Here is a 20,239-nt window from a genome sequence, read left to right on the forward strand (position 1 = left end):
GAAATGACCTAAACTTTTCTAAAGGCCACCTCATGTGCTCCAAACAATCTTTTTGTGTGTTAAATAACTTAAAGGTCACAAATACGAATATCCAAAAGCTATCTCTTTCCATTCATGACTGACTTTTTACATCTTGATAAATAAGTGACAGCTTTGTAGTTTAAGAAATTGTCATAAGTTTTTTGTGTATTTCCTTTAAAGACTTTGCAACATTGCTTTTTTTAAGTATGGTATTAGAAAGTAGTTCTGTGTACAGGGATGAAAGTAGCATGGAGCATTCACTTTTAGTAGTTAATTCAGTCTGTTTTTAGGACATGAATTGGAGAATCCGGTAATTTCCAAAGTTTTCTTGGTCTGTTGGAAATTTCACTGGATGCAGACCATCTTCTTTTCAATGTCTGCTTCTCGTTGTAAATAGCCTCTTCCACCCTCTCAATCTTATACCATGTATCTCCACTATAACATCAATCTCCACCAATATCACGTGAGATATTCTTGAAGAAATATTATTTTGAAGAGATACTAAAGTAACACTAAATTAGTTAGAATCTAGAAGAGTAAATGCATAAAGCCAGACTGGATATAGTTGTGTTTATTTTTAAAGAAGATCAGTCCACAGATTTCCTGGAGGGTGCTGATGGACCGGCTTGAGAATCTAGTGTAGAAGTGCATTCATGTCATCTCCCTTTAGCTTCTACCATCTGCCCATAATATTGTGTTGAGAAGGATTCTGAGCCAGATTTTCACTTGGGTGAAAGAGTGACCTCATTAATTGTGGTGTCTGCCAGGTAAGAGGAGTGAGGAGAAGACAGACAAACCAATGATGTGGTTTATCATGATGCAATAACTTTTGACAATTAAAAGTTAAAAGGTCATTTCACAACGTTGTTTCATTCATCTTAGTCCAAAATGAGTAACTGATTTAGTCCATAAGGTTAAAAAAAAAAATCAACCCAGCAATTTGACTCAAACCAAACCAAGTAATCATTTAGCCAACAGATTTGTCTTTGAGTTGGACGGGATGCAGCATCACAGGGTCTCCAGACCTCTGAATTTATGTTAATTAGCACTGCTCTTCTTTCATCTCTCAGCCTCTCCACTTCTAAGAATACTCATTAAAGGCTCTCAACCAAGTCTTAAAAGAATGAATTAATGAATGCAAATGTAAATGCAAATTAAAATGACAAAGAAACCACTTAATTGTCACATTGATTTATGTAGATTGGCAATCTGGAAAGAAACAGCTCTTCCCTTCTCAAATGTCATCAGATTTGAAAACTGTTGTCTAAATTTGCCACTTTTCCATTATAGGTGTCAAACTCAATATGCATTTAGGAAAATGGCTTATTCCATATTGACGCAAAATGACAGCATAGTTGAAAGCTGTTCCATGAAGATTCTGGAAATTAAATTTCTTACTTTAGAGAGTAGCTTGACATTCTTGTTGAGGGCTGGGAATTTGCTGCCAGTTTTTTAAGAAAAAATTATCTGAAGAATAAGCTCAGCTTTAGGAAAATATGAGTATGTAGCAAAGTTAATCTCAGCCTTCCAAGGAAGTTTTCGCCCTGAGGTCTCTGGTATCTCTTGTTCTGGCAAACTTCTACTCCAGGGTAGCCGCGATAATTCTGGAGGAATTTGACAAAGGCAAGAGACACAGTGAGTGCTTGAGCTCTAGGCAGTGGTTCCTGTCTCATCTTTCCAGGGGAAGGAAAGGAGCTGCCTGGTGTATATGGGGCTTTTCTTGTGTCCCTGCACTATGTTAGGACCTTTCATGTATAGGAGCTTCTTTAATCAAATTTGTAATTTTGAGAACATTGGGTATTGATAATTTTTTGTATGCAAGTTGGTTATGATTAATTGAGATATACGCAGAATGGAATAACTAAGTCTTCCTTTTGTTTCTACTCATATAATGTTAATTCTTCAGTTGCTTTCTAAAGTCAAAAGATATCTCACTCGTAGGGAAAAATATTAACTAGAATCCTGTATTTTGGTCTTTTAAATGTAAACTCTTAAGGGTTTTCAAGTTTTACTGTTGAATTCCTTTTAAGAAAACAAACCCTTTTTTCTAGGGTAAATTTAGTGGCTCACTAAGTGATTGTTGTGTGTAGACAGATATTTGATGTGTAGTGGTTAAACAGTCCATTTCTCTGGAGGTGGACTTAAGTTAGGTCACTGCAGCTTAATGGGTAATAGACCGTGATAAAACACGTGTGTGACTCTTGTGGAAGTGTGTAACTCTTAGGATGTAATTCTTTCTTGAGTTTCCAGGAAAAAAATGGATTTTCTTCAGTCCTCTCTTGTTTTTGTTAGGAAAGTCAACTTATTAGACATAATTTACTACCTGATTTTAAATTTTTATTAAATTCTTCAGATCATAACTATTGTATTTACTTTGTTTATTGCACTCCCTTACAAATTACCCTACGTTTCTATCAGAAAATGTTGAGTCTTTGCTAGCTTTTGCAAGTATTCAGAACGTCCTGAAAATGTGCAACTTTAAACATATGAGGCTAAATGGAAGGACAGGTGCTCAGATTCTGAATGTTCTTCATTCTTCAGTTCTGCCAACCATTCAGCATGGGCAGCAGATACTCAGTACAATTGAAGGCATTCCAGTAACTCTGCCATGCAAAGCAAGTGGAATTCCCAAACCATCTATCATCTGGTCCAAGGTAAATGCACTTCTAGTGATGTTTGTTAAAGTTACGTATTATAATAGTAATATTTGAATATTTTTAGTCATCCATGGAACTTGTGACTGCACCAGAGAACCTTAAAAAAGGAAAACCCATGCAGTCATGCCACTTGGAAGGGACCTTAAAATGTCCTTTGTACCATCACGTACCTGTTGCTTGAATAGTATTAACAACACAGCAGTGAACACTAACATGGCACGTTCTCTGTGCCAGGAACTTTTTCTAAGCACTTTACATGTTGTAGCAGATCGTTTTTTACCCCTCGCCACCTCCCCTCAGCCCTTTCGATTTCAGCGCAGCTCTGGTGGACAGCTCCGTGCACTCTCCCAGGATCACACTGCATGCATGTGCCTCTCTGGGTTTTGGACTCAGGGCTCTCTCCAAAGTCGCACAAGGCCATGCAGCCTGCTAACAGGTAGGTAGGAAGTGCACAGGCAGTGACTCCTGTACAGGGCAGGTGTTCTATATCAGTGCCTCACTTCTCACCCATCAGAAGAATCCTTCTGAGCTGCATCCACATGGTTTCTCAGAACAGTGGGTTCCCAGGACATTGAAGCTTATCAGCCCAGCCACAGAGGAAGCCAGAGCAGTGAAACCCTTTGTTAGCTTTTTTTCTTTCTGTCTCTCACTCTCCTACCCTCCTGGTCAAGCCTCTGGGGATCACCTCCCAAGTAAACTTCCTGCTCCGAAATCCTGTCTCAGACTCTACTCTTCAGGGAAGCCAAAATAAGACACACATACAAACTCATTTATTCCCCTCTATATCCTTGTCATTAAGTGGTCTGGCTTTTACTTGTATTTTTGCAGTGAAGAAAAACCCATTTCCTGAGCAAATCCTTTCCGTCTTTGAACAGCAATCAACATGGCGTATTTTCTGCAAATCATTTTAAATCTGGCAGATACAAAGAAATATAAAACGATGGCATAATAGTGAAATGTGGCATTTGTATAATTACTGCCACAACCAAGGTATTTTGCCATACCATCTAATTTCATACATCTAAAAATCTCTGAAATCTAGAGAGGTTGATGTTGACATCTGTAAATTAAATAAAATGTTAAGATTTCTGTGTTCTGGACACAGAAGTACAGTAGTGAAGCTGATCCCCAAACTGCACAGTCTCTGGTCCCGAGTCGAAGTTTAATGCATTTTAGGAAAATATAAAAATGAAATCTGCTTTCCAGGTTGGCTATGTGCTGTGATTAAGCACAGAGATTGAGAGTTTAGTCTCCAAAGCCGGTTGCCAGGGTTCGAGTCCCGGCTCTACCACTGGCTGACTGTGACCTTGGGCAAGTTAGTCCACATCGCCCCCAAGCTTTAATACTTTCATCTGTAACATGGGAGTTGTGGTAGTTCCTACTCATAAGATTGTTGTGAACATTAAAATAGTTAATTCATGTAAAGTGCTCCAAACATTGCCTGGCTTGGCATAAGCCCTTGTCCGTTATTATTATCATTATCACCATTATCTCCTCCACTTTTAAGTAGCTCTGAAATGAAGGGGACATGGTTTGGTATGAAAAAATCACCTTTGCTTTATTTGTTTAATTTTTCTTACAAATAACTTTCTTCAAAGTAGCATTTTTTTAACCTGGTGTCTTCCCCTTTGGAGATGTTTTTCTTCCTCTTCCAGACGTTAAGTCACTCCTTTATTATCTTAAAAAACACTTCACTCTTTGTTGTGTTTTGCAGAAAGGCGAGCTGATTTCCACCAGCAGTGCGAAGTTTTCCGCAGGGGCCGATGGAAGTCTGTATGTGGTGTCCCCCGGGGGTGAGGAGAGCGGCGAGTACGTCTGCACCGCCACCAACGCAGCTGGCTACGCCAAAAGGAAGGTGCAGCTGACTGTCTATGGTGAGAGTCCCAAGGAATGTTTTTCTTTGACACAGCCTGACTGTGCCGAAACTCACATTTCTCTCCCAAGTAATGTTGCCAGAGGGCTGTGCCCCTAAACTGCCCGCCGAAGTTTATATTTTTTTACAAGAATGCATTTTTATTGCCAACCAACATCTCCTCTACTTAGATTCTGATTTACAGAGAGAATAACTGTGTAGCCTTTCGGAAAAACTTTATGGCGTTTCCTTGAGGAGTCTGATTGTTGCACCCGACCCTCTGTAGAAACACCGGTTAGTTAAAACTCCCAGGAGAGCCAAACCTCAGCTGTGTCTTGGTTAGCGCTGTGCCCTGAGGCCTTCCTCTTACTGATGGCAGACTCTCAAAGGGCATTTCAGCCTACCTCTTCACTGTTTTGAAAGGAGGAACTAAAAAGGGAAATTTTCTAGTTGTTTTTCTTCAAGCTTTCACAATAAATGTATTAATAGAAAGTTTTAGATATGCCCCAAACTTTGGGAGAAATAGCGTCTTTTTGTAAATTATTTAAGAATGTTAGTAGTCCACATTTTGATGTAAATTAAATGTTTTCAATGTACTATTTCCCTTCCAAAACATGTGTTTATTTTAGTAAGGCCCAGAGTGTTTGGCGATCAACGAGGACTGTCCCAGGATAAGCCTGTTGAGATCTCCGTCCTTGCAGGGGAAGAGGTGACACTTCCATGTGAAGTGAAGAGCTTGCCCCCACCCATAATCACCTGGGCCAAAGAAACCCAGCTCATCTCACCATTCTCTCCAAGGTAGGAGATCTGGGATAAATCGCAACACACGAAAACATTCTCTCTTAGGACAGAGGGTTGTACCTATTCAGATTTTTAAATGTTTCAAAAAATAGCTTTTGAATTTGAGATAATTCGCACATACATCCAAGCCTACAGAAAATATATGTACCTTCTAAATCATTCTTTAATATCAGAAATGCTAACACCCAGCTTTGACATAATTTCCCGTGGGTGCATCTTATAAGGTAGTTATTAAAATGGAGTATATTTGTACATAGATTCACGTTAGCACAAAGTGCATATTACACGTAATCCCACAGGGGCGGTAAAACAACATGTACTCTAATGTCTAGGATTTGACTTTCATTAGGTGGTTTTGTAAAAATCTTCTTGATTAAACCCTTAAACAGATAAAGGCCCACTGAGATAATATAGTTGATACACTAAGTGACATGGAAAGCAGGATGTCAGAGCCTTTAAGGGCCCAACCTCTGTTGCCATGCAGGTACAAGTTTAAGTTTATTTCCACCACTTAAAGCTTGCCCAAAACTTCTGGCAGTTTTTTCAGTGGGCCTCTCTGAACCTTAGATTTCTTGATTGTAAAATGGGGATAATACTTAACTGAAAGGATTATATAAGATAATGTGTATTCCACATCCCTTGTCTCTAGTTCTTAAGAAATGATAGCAAGTACTGTTCTAACTCAATATTGTGCCAAAAGTTATTGATGGAATGAGAATTATAGTCTCTAGCTATTGTCTGCCTTGTTGATAGATAATAATGAAGCTATAAATTCACCCTACTATAGTTTCCCTACCTACAGTGAGGAAACAATAAACAATTGATATGTGTCCTATACTATACATACATCCTTAAACTGTATAGAATATTGTTTTCTGTATTTTTAATTTTGTTTTGTGTCTGTTTTCAATTTGCCATTGTAACATATTATATTTTATTATTCTACTGATTCCTTTAAGTCAAATTTATCCATTTTTATACATATGGATTTAGTTTATTCATTTTAATTACCATAAACACGTTCTGCATTTTATTTATGTTTCCTATTTATGGACATTCATATTCTTGTTTATTTTCTTTCTTTCTGTTTTCTTTCTTTAATTTGGCTTTGCAAACAAGATTTTCAGTGAATATCTTTTTACATGTCTCTTTGTGTCCACATGCATGAGTTTCTTTAGGACCTGTACCTAGCACTACAATTTCGGATCAGAATGAATTGCTATTTTCAGCTTTGTAGACGTTGCTAAATTGCTCTCAAAAGAGGCAGTGCTGATTTACTGTTTCACCAGTGGAATATTGGTGTCCATGTTTCCGCTTTACAATCCATCCTTGGTGTTGACTGACAAACATTTTTGCCTGTCACGCGGGTGTGAAATGGAATCTTGCAACCATCTTAGTTTTCCCGCGACTGACTTCCAGTGAGCCAGGAATGATTTTGCTTGCTTGTTGGCCATTTGTGTTATCTGTGAATTGCCTCTTCAAACCTTCTGCATGGTTTTCTGGTGACTTGTTTCTTTTTCTCATTGAATGTAGAAATTTGGTCTTTGTTCTTAATAACAATCCTTTGTCTGTCGTATGTCTTGAAAATATCTTCTCTCAGTCCACTGCAAGGCTTTTGAGTTTATTTATGTGTGGTGTCTTCTTGTACAGAATTTAAAAATTTTTATGTAACTCAATGTGTTAATCTATTCTTTTGAGATTTTTCCTTTATGAAGAAGATCGTAAATATATCCTACAGTGTTTTATTGCAATATTTTAGGTTTTGGTTTTCACATTTTGGACTTTAATCCATCTGAATTTTTGTTTTTATGTGGAAAGCCAGTTACCCAACACCATTTTTGAATAGTCAGTTCTTTCCTTGCTTTTTGTAATATCACCTCTGATAGTACATTTTACATGTTGAGTTCTCATATATGCTTAATTCTTTGGGGAGAAACTCTGTCCTTAACTATTTATCCATTTGTTTATCTCTGGGCCAATAGCATACTTTATTTGTCTTAGCTTTATAACAAATCTTAATGTTCAGTAGATCTATCTGACCCCTTCCTCCTTAAAGCTATTTTAATGCAATTAATATTAATATAAGGGTTTTTCTTTTTTAAGATTTTTTATTTCCCAAAGATTGGCACCTGGGCTAACAACTGTTGCCAATCTTTTTTTTTTTTTTCTGCTTTATCTCCCCAAAACCCCCCTGTACACAGTTGTATATCTTAGTTGCACATCCCTCTACTTGTGGGATATGTGGGACGCCGCCTCAACGTGGCCTGACAAGCGGTGCCATGTCCGCACCCAGGATCCAAACCCTGGGCCGCCGCAGCAGAGCGTGCAAACTTAACCACTCAGCCACGGAGCCGGCCCCTTTTTTTAAGATTTTATTTTTCCTTTTTCTCTCCAAAGCCCCCCGGTACATAGTTGTGTATTTGTAGTTGTGGGTCCTTCTACTTGTGGCATGTGGGATGCCACCTCAGCATGGCTTGATGAGCGGTGCCACGTCTATGCCCAGGATCCGAAGCAGTGAAACCCTGGGCCGCCAAAGCAGAGTGCGCAAACTTAACCACTTGGCCACAGGGCCGGCCCCTATAATAACAGTTTTGTATGTAAGTCACATTCACCCAACTACATTATTGTTCTATAGTAGGAACATATTCAATATGTATTTGACAATTATATGTCTACCTTCTTTTGCCTTTATTTTAACACTAAATTTTTTAATGAAGCACTATAGAAAAAACAATAAAATATTCAAAATATATTCAAAATTTATTAAAATATACACTTGCTTTGTATAGCTGCACCTTAGTAAAGCAGAGAGCTCTACAGTTATTTGATGATTTCAGACCGTTAGTTTCAATTTAAAGGTAAAAGGAAGCTAATTTTGTATTTGGAATAACATTGTACCGAGTACGTGAGATAATTATGAAAATTCTTGACTTTTAAGGTGTATGGAAATTACATTATAGATGGGAGAATAGTTTCAAAAGCTGCTTGCAGAGTGCTAATTTTAAACTGAAGTGCAGCTGCATAGGGGATATTTAAATTCTCATACTATGGTCTGCTATGTGGTTTCTTCCTTTTAGACACACGTTCCTCCCTTCTGGATCAATGAAGATCACTGAGGCCCGCGTTTCAGATACTGGGATGTATCTTTGCGTTGCCACAAATATTGCTGGGAACGTGACTCAGTCTGTTAAGTTAAACGTCCATGGTGAGTTGTGAAATGAAGGCATATGCTATCTGTGGACTGATCACAGGGAAACTCATCATCCCCGTTTCTTTGATAGTTAACCCTCAAATTGTATGCAGAGTAATTAGAGAAAAATTTTCTAACATCTGAGACGTGATTTTCTTTCATTTACTCTGAAAAGTTATTCTGCCATCTATCAACAGCTTGCCTCTTTTTCCTCGAGTGAACAGCATTAAAATTCTGGATCTCAATTTTACTAGATGTCCACAGTCACTAATGACTGTTGTTGATACATAGTAAAAAAATATGTGATCAGACTGGTGTTTTTTGGTAGAAGTGAATGTGAGTTCTCAAAGAAGAATTTAATAGGGCGTAATTGGTTATTTTCAACATTTAAAGAGCTCAGCAACTAAAAATGTTCTGCTTCCTAGAATTATTTAACTACTTTAAAACTCTCTAGTCTGCTTTATACCCTTAATGGACCAGAGTCTGTTCAATTATTCATTCATTCATTCAACACATGCTTATTGAGTACGTACTCTAAGCCAGGCATTGTATGGGTGCCAAGCATTCAAATATCAGAAGAAATTTTCTCAGAGACTATTGACCTGATTTCACTCTCAGATCAATCACTGCACCGCTGTCCTGTTGACCATGGCATTTGAAATCTGATGAGAGTTCTGTCATTTACTAGCTTTAGGACATTAGGCATGGTACCTAACCTCTCTTATCTTTAGTTTTCCCTTTCAGAAAATGATAGTATTAATACTATCGAACTTAGAAAGTTGTCGTTACAACCTGTAGAAAGTATTGGTTAAATATTAAATTTAAAAAAAGGACAGAGGAATGAGGCTTTTTAGGGATGTCAGGTATGTAAATTCTAATTACATCCTTATGAGTCAACTTGATTCCATGGTGCATAATTCATGTATGTGGAACCTTATAATACTTGCCAGTGTTTTAATAAATTGTCTTTCTTAAGTTTGTAAAGGAAGAGAGATAAAGAGAAATAATGGAGACTTTATCTTGATTTTTTCCTCTGAAATTAGCAAAGGCTTTCAGGAGACACTTTTCTTACTGCCTGGCTAAACCTTCCACAAAGAGAACAAAAACTTAAGTACATGGAGTGAAATTCTTTTTTTTACACTTTCTTATATTATAGAAATTATCTGGATTGCGTTTTAAGAGAGTTTTAAACCTTATTTATAAATTAAAGGAAGCCTAACATTTTTAAAAGCTGGTTTTTCCTCAAGCTTGGGATGAGGAGTTTTATATTTATTGTTTCCCATAATCCTTGCAGTGTACTGATATTGAAGTGGTTATTTTGCCAAGATTATCAAGGAAAGAGGCCTCAGGAAATTTACTGACTTGTCCTGGATCACACAGCTAGTAAGTGGCCCGAATCTTGGTCCAAATTCTGAGGTTGTTCCACTTTCTCATGCTGCCTCTTTGTAAGAAGCTCTCATTTAAAGTGCAAGAAGGAAGGAATTTTTAAAAAATGAGATTATTAATACTCAGCTGTTATTTCTAGTTCCTCCAAAGATACAGCGTGGCCCTAAACTTATGAAAGTCCAAGTTGGTCAAAGAGTCGGCCTTCCCTGCAGTGCTCAAGGGACGCCGCTTCCTGTAATCACCTGGTTTAAAGGCAGAAGCACCGTGCTGGTTGATGGAGTGCAGCATATTAGCAGTCCAGATGGAACGCTGAGCATTAACCAGGCCATGCTCTCAGACACCGGCGTATACACCTGTGTTGCTACCAACATAGCAGGCAGTGATGAAACGGAGATAACACTCCATGTCCAAGGTGATTTGGGGCGTAGGACAACATATGTGTGGTCGAGGTGGGGAGTGGGGATAACCTCCTGGAGTCTGTACGAAATATATAGTCGTGGATAGTCTTGGATCACCTTCAGAGGATCTCTATATAACTTTTATGACTCTTTAGTTAACTTTGAATGGAGAACCATTCCAGAAAGAAATGAAACCATACTATTACTAAACCTACATACATTTTTATATGTTTACTTTTGAAAATGAAGTTGCCATGGAGGTGTAGGTAAGGGAAACAATCCTGGATAAGTGCCCCGCCCACTATTTTTGGTTTGAGAGAAATCGTGGGCAGAGTGAGCTGGAGTAGGAGTTCACCTCAGACTGGTCAGGTGCACTCCATATTGAGCCCTAGAAAATCTGCATCCACCGTTCCCCGTGATGATGTTGACCTTGTTTTGAGGGTTTCAAGATCAATATTTATTCCTTCAAGCAACAAATACTTACCAAGCTCCTGCCAGGTGTCTGTCATCTTCTAGGCAGTGAGGAGAAAGTAGTGACAAAGGCGAAGCAGCTGCTCTCATGAGCTGTTCTCCTGGGAGCAGGCAGAAAGTAAGGAGACAGATAAACAAGGAACACAGATCCGGTGAAGTGCTGTGTAGGTCATCAGAATCGGGTGATGCTTCCAGCAGCTGACTACTTTAGATTGGTTTGTCAGGGAGGACTCCTCTGAGGAGGTGATATTTAGAGAGAGATCTTGTTGACCAGAAGGAATCAGCCATGTGGAACTCAGAGGAAGAGCATTCCTGTCAGAGAGAATATGGTGCAAAGGCAAGAAGAGGTAAGTAGGTATCGTACTGAGCCTGTTACTTGCATAGTACTTTGTACATGGCACACTGGATTCCTTTTCAGATGGACGGCTAAGACACTGCTGGAGAGTTGTCCAGTTCATTCATTCACTCAACAAACTTTATTGAGTGCTTATTTTTATGGATGCATGGGAAAGATAGACATTTATAAATAATGTCATAATTGCAAACTGGTTAGTGCCATCGTGAAATGGTAGAAGTGTCTATATGAGTTTTTAACAGAAAGACAAATCAAAGAAGGCTTCCTTGGGTAAAGATATGCCAACTGAGATTTGAAGAATGGGTAGAAGTGTATCATGTCATGGGCAAGGGTGCGGTGGGGTGGGGAGAACCTTCCAGGAGAAGGACATAGAATGCTAAGAGTAAGGATTGTGATATTTTGGATACACTGGGATAAAACAATAAATTAATAACTAAAGCCCAGCTGACTGAATTCCAGACTGGGTGCTGAGTGGCATGTGATAAAGCTGGACACACAGTCAGGGGCCATATTATCTAAGATCTAGGAACCCAGATTAAGGAGTTTAGACTTTATTCTAAGTGCATGAGAAAACTTAGAGGGGTTATTTCTGGGGAAGTGATGTGTCAGATTTGGGTTTTAACAAATCACTCTCTGGGGAAAGAATGATTTGGCGAGAGAAGGTGAGGAGAAACAGCTGGAGACTTTTGAAGTGGCTCAGGCAAAAGATGATGGGAATTGGGCTGGGAGAAAGAAGGGAATGGATTCAAAACATAATTAGGAGAGGAAACCATCAGGAAATGGTGACAGATTGGATAAGGGGGGTGAGGAGGATGGAGCCCTCAAGAATGACTCCCAAATTTCTTCATAAAATGAATGGGTAGTGAGGCCAGTCAGAGAGATTGGATTCACCTATAGGGTTCACTGAAGAAAGAACAGGTGTGAAACTTTATCCTACAGACACAATGAGTACAAGTAACGACCTTAATCAGGGAAGCCCCACAAGGAGATTTGTTGTTCAGAGGGAATATGATGAGGGCTCTGAAGAATATAATTCCAAAGGGGAACATGTTTGAGAAAAGGATCCCAATAAGAAGCCTATTGAAATAGTTCTGGCAAGAGAAAGTCAGGGTTTGAAATAAGCAGGGACCTTAAGGATGGAGAGGCAGATACAGATATGCGAACAAATATGGCACTATGTGATTGACTGGATGTGGAGGTCAGGAGTAAGGGAGAAAGACATAAGAAACATTGGGTGGAGCACGATGCCTCATCTGAGGGAATAAAGGAAACAGAACAGGCTTGCAGGAAACATGAAATAATGAATTTGGGGAGAAACAATTTGAGTCTTCGATACCTGGGTCACATGTAGGTAGAAAATCTGGCAGCTAAAAATATGAGTCATATTTAAAAGAAGAATCAAGGAAGAGAGCAACTCAGCAGTATAGGTGGTTGATGATGCCTCCAGAGAGTTCCGTATTGCCCAAGGAAAGCCTGTGATAAAGCATTTATTTTTCTAATAGAACCACCTACACTGGAAGCTCCAGAACCTCCATATAACACTCCGTTCCAAGAAAGAGTGGTCAGTCAACGCATTGCATTTCCCTGTCCTGCAAAAGGTGTGTAATACTCCGACATAAGGGCATTGGCATAATGTTATATTATTCCAGAATTCTATATTGAACCCAAAACACCATCTTGTTATAACATTTGGGCATAATAGAAACTAATCCCTCTTTTGAATAACAGCTCTTTGAATAGATATTTTTCCTTCACAGGTATTTTATTTCCTTCAATAGAAAAACCTTCCATTCATGAACTTGCCTTTTCTGTTGTTTTCCATGTAGTTCGTGCTCCTTCCTGTTACTTCTTAGTTCATTCTATTTTGACAAGTTATCTCTTTAAAATATGACAGCTAGGGCTATTCAAAATATTCCGCATTTATCTCATTTCATTAGAAGTATAAATTAGGGCTCACTAACCAGTTTGTTCCGGATACTTCTCTTTTAAAAACCTCTTTTCTTAGATTTACCCTCTACTGATAATTGTAGAGCCAGGTTGTAACTTAGTGCTCTGAGGCTTGTCCAAACCCCTTCTCTCCCTAAATTTCTGGGCTTTGTATCCCCCCATGTTTCCTGACAGGAAATTATTTCCCCTCGAGGGCTTGTGAAAGAGGCACTGTCACCACCACCCTTACTCCAGATGCCCATTACGTTGTTAAGAACATCGTCACTGTCACGTATGCATTCATCTGCAATGACTCAGTTCTGGCAAAGTCCAAGCAGTATTCCTCCCATAACTTCTGGAGGGCTCCATGTGGCTGGTACCATTGGTGCTCCCACATGCGCCTCTTAGCAGTTGTTCCAGGAGGCAGCAGCGGTTGAAAGACTCATGGCTGTTTCTGTTTCTGTAGCAAGATTTGACATCTCTCAATAGGAGCTCTCACCAGTGATTACTTGCTGTCAGCTTTAAGAGATAACTTTAACAAACTTTTCAGATATTGAAAGAATTATCAGTAACTATTCCCAGAGCCAATGAGGGAGGAGGGCAAGGCCTGGAGAGGAGCTCTTTAGAAGGGTTTAAGTGCAGGTAAGTATTGTGGGCACTCTCCTCCGCTAGACCCTGGCCAGTGGCACTGTTGTTACTTGCTCTCTACGGATCCCTGAAGCCAAAGCTGGCTCGGACTTCCCTTTTCCACTTTGAAAAACCAAGTCTTCCTAGTTCCCGATTTTCACCTGGGTTATAGTTCTTGAGTTCATTTCAAGTAGCCAGCTGCCCTTTCATTATCGTTCGCAATGAATTTTGTCTTGTCCCTTTGCTGTTCTACCGTTTATAAATTAAAGATGACGCAAGTTATTTCTTTTGCTTGCTCGTGTGCTTTTTCATTTATTAACTCCAATATTAACTGGGAAGTCGGATTGAAATCCGTAGCGGAATGAGTGGGATGTGAAGAAATGAGGAAATGATCCTGTCCCGTTTTTCTTTGACAACATAGACAACTGCAGTCTGTCAGTTTTACCTTCTCTTGCTCATCAGTCAACATTTCAGTATCAGCACAATGAAATAAGCCAAACTTTTTGTTTTTTCTCATAAATATAACTTTCATAGTCACTTTTATAAGTCCTTAACTCAAGTCACTTTTATAAGTCCTTAACTCAATTTGAGTCTAGCCTTAATGACACATTTTATATATTCCTGCCATTCTTTTGTACTTGTCTTTTATTAAACGACCATCCTTTAATTTTTTTATTGTCCCTCAATATGAGATTATTAATAATGTCTTAATGCAATCATATGAATTTTATTTAATGTGCTTTCTTTTATCTTTGTAGTGATTAAGTACAATTTAGAAGTACTTAGAACAGTGCCTGACCCATTGTTTGCTAAATAAATACATTTTTAGTACAAAGTTAATGTTTGTGTATTTCCAGTAGGTCCTTTTGGCTCTATTATGCACTTTAAGGTGGTTTTATCTCTGTCATTTATGGGCATATCACTTTCATTCGTTCTGTTGGGCATAAATAAATCCAGGAAATCAATTCTGCTCGCTGCTTTCTCAACCTCCTTTTCAGTCTAACAAGTCAAGAATTATTCTGTTGTCCTATGTTTAGCAGCATGAGATCTCTCGAAGATGTGTGGAGAGTAGAAGTTCCTCCTCTGCACTATACCAGGCCTATTTAAAATGTGAATTATAGAGCGTCGTTTCTGTACATCATTTAAGCACTCTACTTAATTGAGCAATCTTTATATTGTATTCCTGTGATAGTATCTTATTTTTGCTCTTTCTTTATTTCACCCCAAAACTCTCCCCATATCTAGTCCATTTGATTGATATAGTTTTTTTCCCCACTAATTACCATGAACACAGTCAAGAAAATGCTTTGCTTTGCTTACTATCATCTGAATGTCTTGATAAAAACAACTTTGATCAAACTCTATGCTAGAGATTATAGATCTCTTAAGACTGATTGAGAATTAGAGGCATTAAATACCATAATATCTTCAAAATTCCATGCCAGGAGAAACATCTTAAAAGTAGCATAATATCTTAGAGTGAAAATTATAATCATAATAAAAACATTATTTCTCCTCAGTATATTTGGTGTTTAATAATGATTTCTAATTTTATTGTAAAATATCACAAGGCTGTAATTTCTTATTTAGGTACTCCTAAACCGACCATCAAGTGGTTATGGAATGGTAAAGAACTGACAGGCAGAGAGCCTGGTATTTCTATCTTGGATGATGGCACATTGCTGGTTATTGCTTCTGTTACACCATATGACAATGGGGAGTACATCTGTGTGGCAGTCAATGAAGCTGGAACCACAGAAAGAAAATATAACCTCAAAGTCCATGGTAAATATAGATAAAAATGCTAAAATCGTATAATTGAATAGGTGACTTTTTCAAATTCTTATGTATGTAAGTTATGTAAGTTATTCTCTCAGTGTTGTACTGTTTAATTTTAATGTGAATAGAAATGTTATCAAACAGAAAACTAGTGATCTGATTGCATTTATTGATTGAGTGATTTGATTTAAAATTTCATGTAATTTTTTATTGTGACTTTACATCATCTAAAATTCAAATAGTAGGAAAATATGCATAGTCAGAAGTCTCGTGACCCTGAGCTGAGCCATCTACTTATCTTCCCTAGGGGCAAAGAAAGTTATTAGCTTTGTATGTATGTGTGTGTGTATCTTCCCAGAGATATTTTATGCATATACAAGGAAATATGAATGTATATTTTATCTTCTTTTCATGTCTAAAGAGGAACACATATAGTAGAAGATTGTATCCATCACTCTGCACCTTGTCTATTTCACTAAAAAAAAATCTATCTTGTGGAATATTAAATAGTCCTAACGCTTATTTATACCTACGTAGCATCCCACTATATGGCTATGTCATGATTTACTTAACCTCCCTCTATTAATGTGAACATTTAGGTTGTTACTAGTTGTTTGCTATGATAAGTAACACTTCAATGAAAGTCTTACACATTTGTCATTTTGTGTGAATCAAAAGGTGTGTACATTTTAGAATTTGATGGATATTGACTTCCATATCCATCTGGAATCCAGTGGGCAACATTCATTCCCATCAGAAAAATAGTGAGTCCCACATGACTTAATTAAGACCTTAGCAATTTGTATTTTGAGTGCTATCTGGAATAAAGAGGTTCTCCCTTAAATTTATCCTAAATTTTATCCTCAACTTAAAACTCTGAAATAATAATTAAACTAAAAGTTTAATAAGAGTTACTTATAAATGTATTGGATGAGACTTTTCGTTTTATACTAAGGCATGTGCTTAACTATGACCAGCCTTTCTAGCTACCAAATATCTCAGAATTTCTTTTCTAAAGGCCTGTGTAAAGAAACTTTACAAATAATACTTGTTATAAAATTATCTAGCCATGACTCCTCTCTTTGTGTAGTTCCTCCAGTAATGAAAGATAAAGAACAAATAACGAATGTGTCTGTGTTGGTCAATCAGCTGACCAACCTCTTCTGTGAAGTTGAAGGTACTCCATCTCCCATCATTATGTGGTACAAAGACGACGTCCAGGTAAATGGAGACCTCCGAATATGCATAATTCCTTGCCTCTGCCCCTGAAATAAATTATTCAGATGTGACTTTCTCATTAATAATAGTATTAGAGTTTTACTTTGATTTTTAATTATGCATTTTTATTAGGATTGGAAATAACACTGACCGTTTTGTCCCTTAAAGGTGACTGAAAGCAGCAGTATGCAGATTGTGAACAATGGGAAGGTATTAAAGCTCTTCAAAGCCACTCCAGAGGATGCAGGAAGATATTCCTGCAAAGCCATTAATATTGCAGGCACTTCTCAGAAGTATTTTAACATCGATGTGTTAGGTAAGGAAAACATTCTTTTAAAAAACTGTAATTCAGATGCATTTCTTATATAGGATAGAGTTAGCTTTATGAAAGGGTAAAGAAATAAAAAAAATAAATTGATAGGAGAAATATCATTAGTTTCACTCTATCATTATTTTTGTTCTTAATATTAACTAGAACTGTATGGTGTAGAAAGTTTAAAGGTATTTATTCTTTATCATACAAAGATATCTATGCATATTTGGTACTATCTTGTACATAAAATAGTAGATTACTACTTTTGTCCATTTCTCCAGTTAGGTGGGCAGGAAATTCTCTGGGAAGTAACTACAAAGGATGGTGCAGAGTAAAATTCGTTCATGCTGTCAACATCTCCTGAAGCTGCTTGGTCGTACTTGAACTAGGAAAGGTAGCAAGTCCAGCTTCCCCTGCATTCTGGTTAATTCTTGTAACTAGATCACCTCAATCCTGATTGTGATTAAGGGGGAAGAATTCTGAGAGTGAGCAACAGCTATAATAAATTGATTTATAAAACATTTTAAAATTTTTAATGGTAATCACAAATATAAAATTTTATAATTTCAGTTTGTGAAATTATATTTGCCAATTCAAATTTACTTTTTGTGATAAAATGATTTCCTCCCTTTTCAATATTTGCTCATGAAAATGGGCACATGATTTGTAAGTCTGGGGTGGAAGTTAGGTCTTGGCATGAAGCAGCATTGAAATTACCGTTCTTAAACTGCTATCACATTAAGTAATGCCTCTCATTAGTCTTCTCAAAGCCTGAAGTACTTTGCATTTCCTCTACCAAAATTACCGTTATTATATTTAAGTATAGGATATAAAAACAAACTAAGTCATCTTTTCTATCATTGGTCTCATTGGCATTATTTCTCTTGGCATCATTTACTTTGAATTCTATCTTGTGCTGATGACTCCCGATTTTTATCTCCTGCTCAGTCTTATAGTATGAGCTCCAGGGATATTTATCGAATCTTCTCCACAGCTTCTTGACTTGAATATCTTAGTGGCATATCAGACAGAAAGGTCTCAATGAACGTCTTCTGGTCACCTCCAGTGATCCCCATCATAGTGACCAGCACTTCCATCCATCCACTTGCTTCTGCCAGAACCTGGCACTCGTTCTTCCTACCTCCCTCTCCTTCACTCCTTAAATCTATCCATATCCTGTAAAGACTACTTCCTATTCCCAGGTTAAATTATCTACCTCTTTCCATTTCCACTGTGAAAGTATCATCATTTGTAAGCTGAGTTAATATAGTAGCCTTCTAATTGCTCCCCTTAATCCACTTGTTTTCATTTGAATCCATTCTTCATTCACTAGCCAGTGTGGTCTCTAGACACAAATCTAGTCATGCTCCTTCCCTATTAAAACCTTTTCGTAGCTGCTCATTGCTCTGAAGATGAAGACCAAACACCTTAACATGTTGTGAAGTGTGTTGGATTTGGAGGTCAAGGAAGTATACAGGAGCTCTTCAATATGCTTGAGAATTCTGAAAATAAAAACCAGCGTAGTCTTTTTATATTATGTCTCATATCAAATTTTAGCATAGGAGTTCTTCTAAAGAAACAAGGGTAATATATTTCAAAGAGTGATATGGTGTAATATGTAGAATTTGAACATTATAAGATTGATATTGATTATGTCATTTATTGCTCATTATCTACAACGTATAGCAGTCACAAATTGCCTTTTATGAGCTTCACTGCTCACTTATTTTCTAAACTCTATTTGCACATGGATGTAATAGTCCAAACAAGTTCTGTACTCCTATCATAATTCTTCCAGGTAATTGTCCTGCTAGCAAATCTTTCCTGTATGTGTTCCTGTGCTTAAATTTAACATTTGAGTCCACAGATGTAATATGAAAAGGGATTATTGTGTGGTATTTTATTTGTAATATTAAGATCTTGTTGAAATACTATAGAAATCATTATCTGCTCTCCCTCCCTCCACTCTTTTTGCCAAGTCATAGATTTTCATGATAAAATGTCTTTGTTCAAGTCCCACCCACCATAATAGGTGCCAGCTCCCCAAATGAAGTCTCAGTTGTCCTCAACCACGACACCACCCTTGAATGCCAGGTCAAAGGCACTCCCTTCCCCGTTATTCACTGGTTCAAAGATGGCAAGTGAGTACCTTTTCTATATCTGTTGCAAGGGTCCAACTGACAGGAAATAGATGTGTAAATGCTTGTGGATTTTCTCCCTCTTAATTAATTTACCATATGGAATATTATTAAATGAACGTGAAGGAAAAACAATATTGCTCAAAAAATGGTCTCGAAGTCTTGTGATACCTTTCGTTCTTATCAATTACAAGGCTCGTTATAAATGCTGGGAATTTATTTTAGAAACGTAGAGGAACTCAGATTTATTACACACTAAATATTCTGTCTAAAGGCTGAGAATGAAAAATGAAAAGTGCCAGATCGAAAGGCAGAGAAAATTTTGCCTTTACATGGAATTGTTTGAATTATTAAAAAAGAGAATTTGTTTATGATAGCAAGATGAATACTTAAGGTAGTTCTGTATATGGGCAAAAGTGAACAACGGCAGAAGAGCAATTAGATGTTTCCCAGACTTCAGTTTCAAGGGCTGCAGAGGTTTGCCCACAGAGATATGGTTGCAATAATTCATATTGCTTGTAAGAGCTTATTTCTCACAGCATGGTCACAATTCGTGTATTATAGTTTCTGAGAGCAGCTATCTAAGCCGAAATAGCAGAGTAAAGATTTGCAGTGTATGAAATGAAGGATTGTATGCAAACATTTTACAAATCAATAAGAAAGAGACAACATAGGAAAATGTATGACAGGTATGAACAGGCAATTAAAAAATATATAGTTAAGCAAAAAATGTATTAAAAGATGCTCACCCTCAATAATTTGGAGAATGTAAACAAAAATAATACAATTTTGTTTTTCACAGGTCAGATTGGCAAAGAAAAGTAAAGGTTTGAGAAATATCGAGTGTTGGCTAGACTGTGGGAAATCAGGATCTAGGACTTTGCCGGGAAGAATGTAAATTAGTACTCTGAAAGGCAATTCTTTGATATCTGTTAAAATTTGATTGCTTATATGCTGCAATGTAGCAATTGCGCTCTCAGTATCTTGGAGAGGGAAGCAGTCATGCACGTCTACAGGGGTGCTTGTACGATAATATTCCCAGCAATGCTAGGATGGCAGGAAAGTGAAAACAGCCTAAGGCCCAACATTTGGAGAATGGGTGGATAA

The 20,239-nt window shown here is 37.6% G+C and overlaps 1 protein-coding gene across 9 annotated transcripts in view; it reads left to right on the forward strand.

Annotated features, from left to right (window-relative positions):
- HMCN1 (hemicentin 1) overlaps positions 1 to 20,239 on the forward strand; it is a 434,632-nt gene that overhangs the window by 227,032 nt on the left and 187,361 nt on the right. For all 9 annotated transcript variants that reach the window (XR_011532218.1, XR_011532219.1, XR_011532217.1 and 6 more), the window contains 10 exons: positions 2,563 to 2,675; positions 4,393 to 4,552; positions 5,160 to 5,328; positions 8,409 to 8,536; positions 10,047 to 10,319; positions 12,634 to 12,729; positions 15,275 to 15,469; positions 16,554 to 16,684; positions 16,850 to 16,997; positions 19,009 to 19,135. Coding sequence is in view for 3 of the 9 variants with exons in the window: in XM_008514091.2 (XP_008512313.2) it covers positions 2,563 to 2,675; positions 4,393 to 4,552; positions 5,160 to 5,328; positions 8,409 to 8,536; positions 10,047 to 10,319; positions 12,634 to 12,729; positions 15,275 to 15,469; positions 16,554 to 16,684; positions 16,850 to 16,997; positions 19,009 to 19,135 (1,540 nt within the window). In the remaining 6 variants the exon portion in view is untranslated. The remainder of the gene's footprint in view (positions 1 to 2,562; positions 2,676 to 4,392; positions 4,553 to 5,159; positions 5,329 to 8,408; positions 8,537 to 10,046; positions 10,320 to 12,633; positions 12,730 to 15,274; positions 15,470 to 16,553; positions 16,685 to 16,849; positions 16,998 to 19,008; positions 19,136 to 20,239) is intronic.

This window comes from Equus przewalskii, chromosome 23 (assembly GCF_037783145.1).
Source record: "Equus przewalskii isolate Varuska chromosome 23, EquPr2, whole genome shotgun sequence".
NCBI classification, from domain to species: domain Eukaryota; kingdom Metazoa; phylum Chordata; class Mammalia; order Perissodactyla; family Equidae; genus Equus; species Equus przewalskii.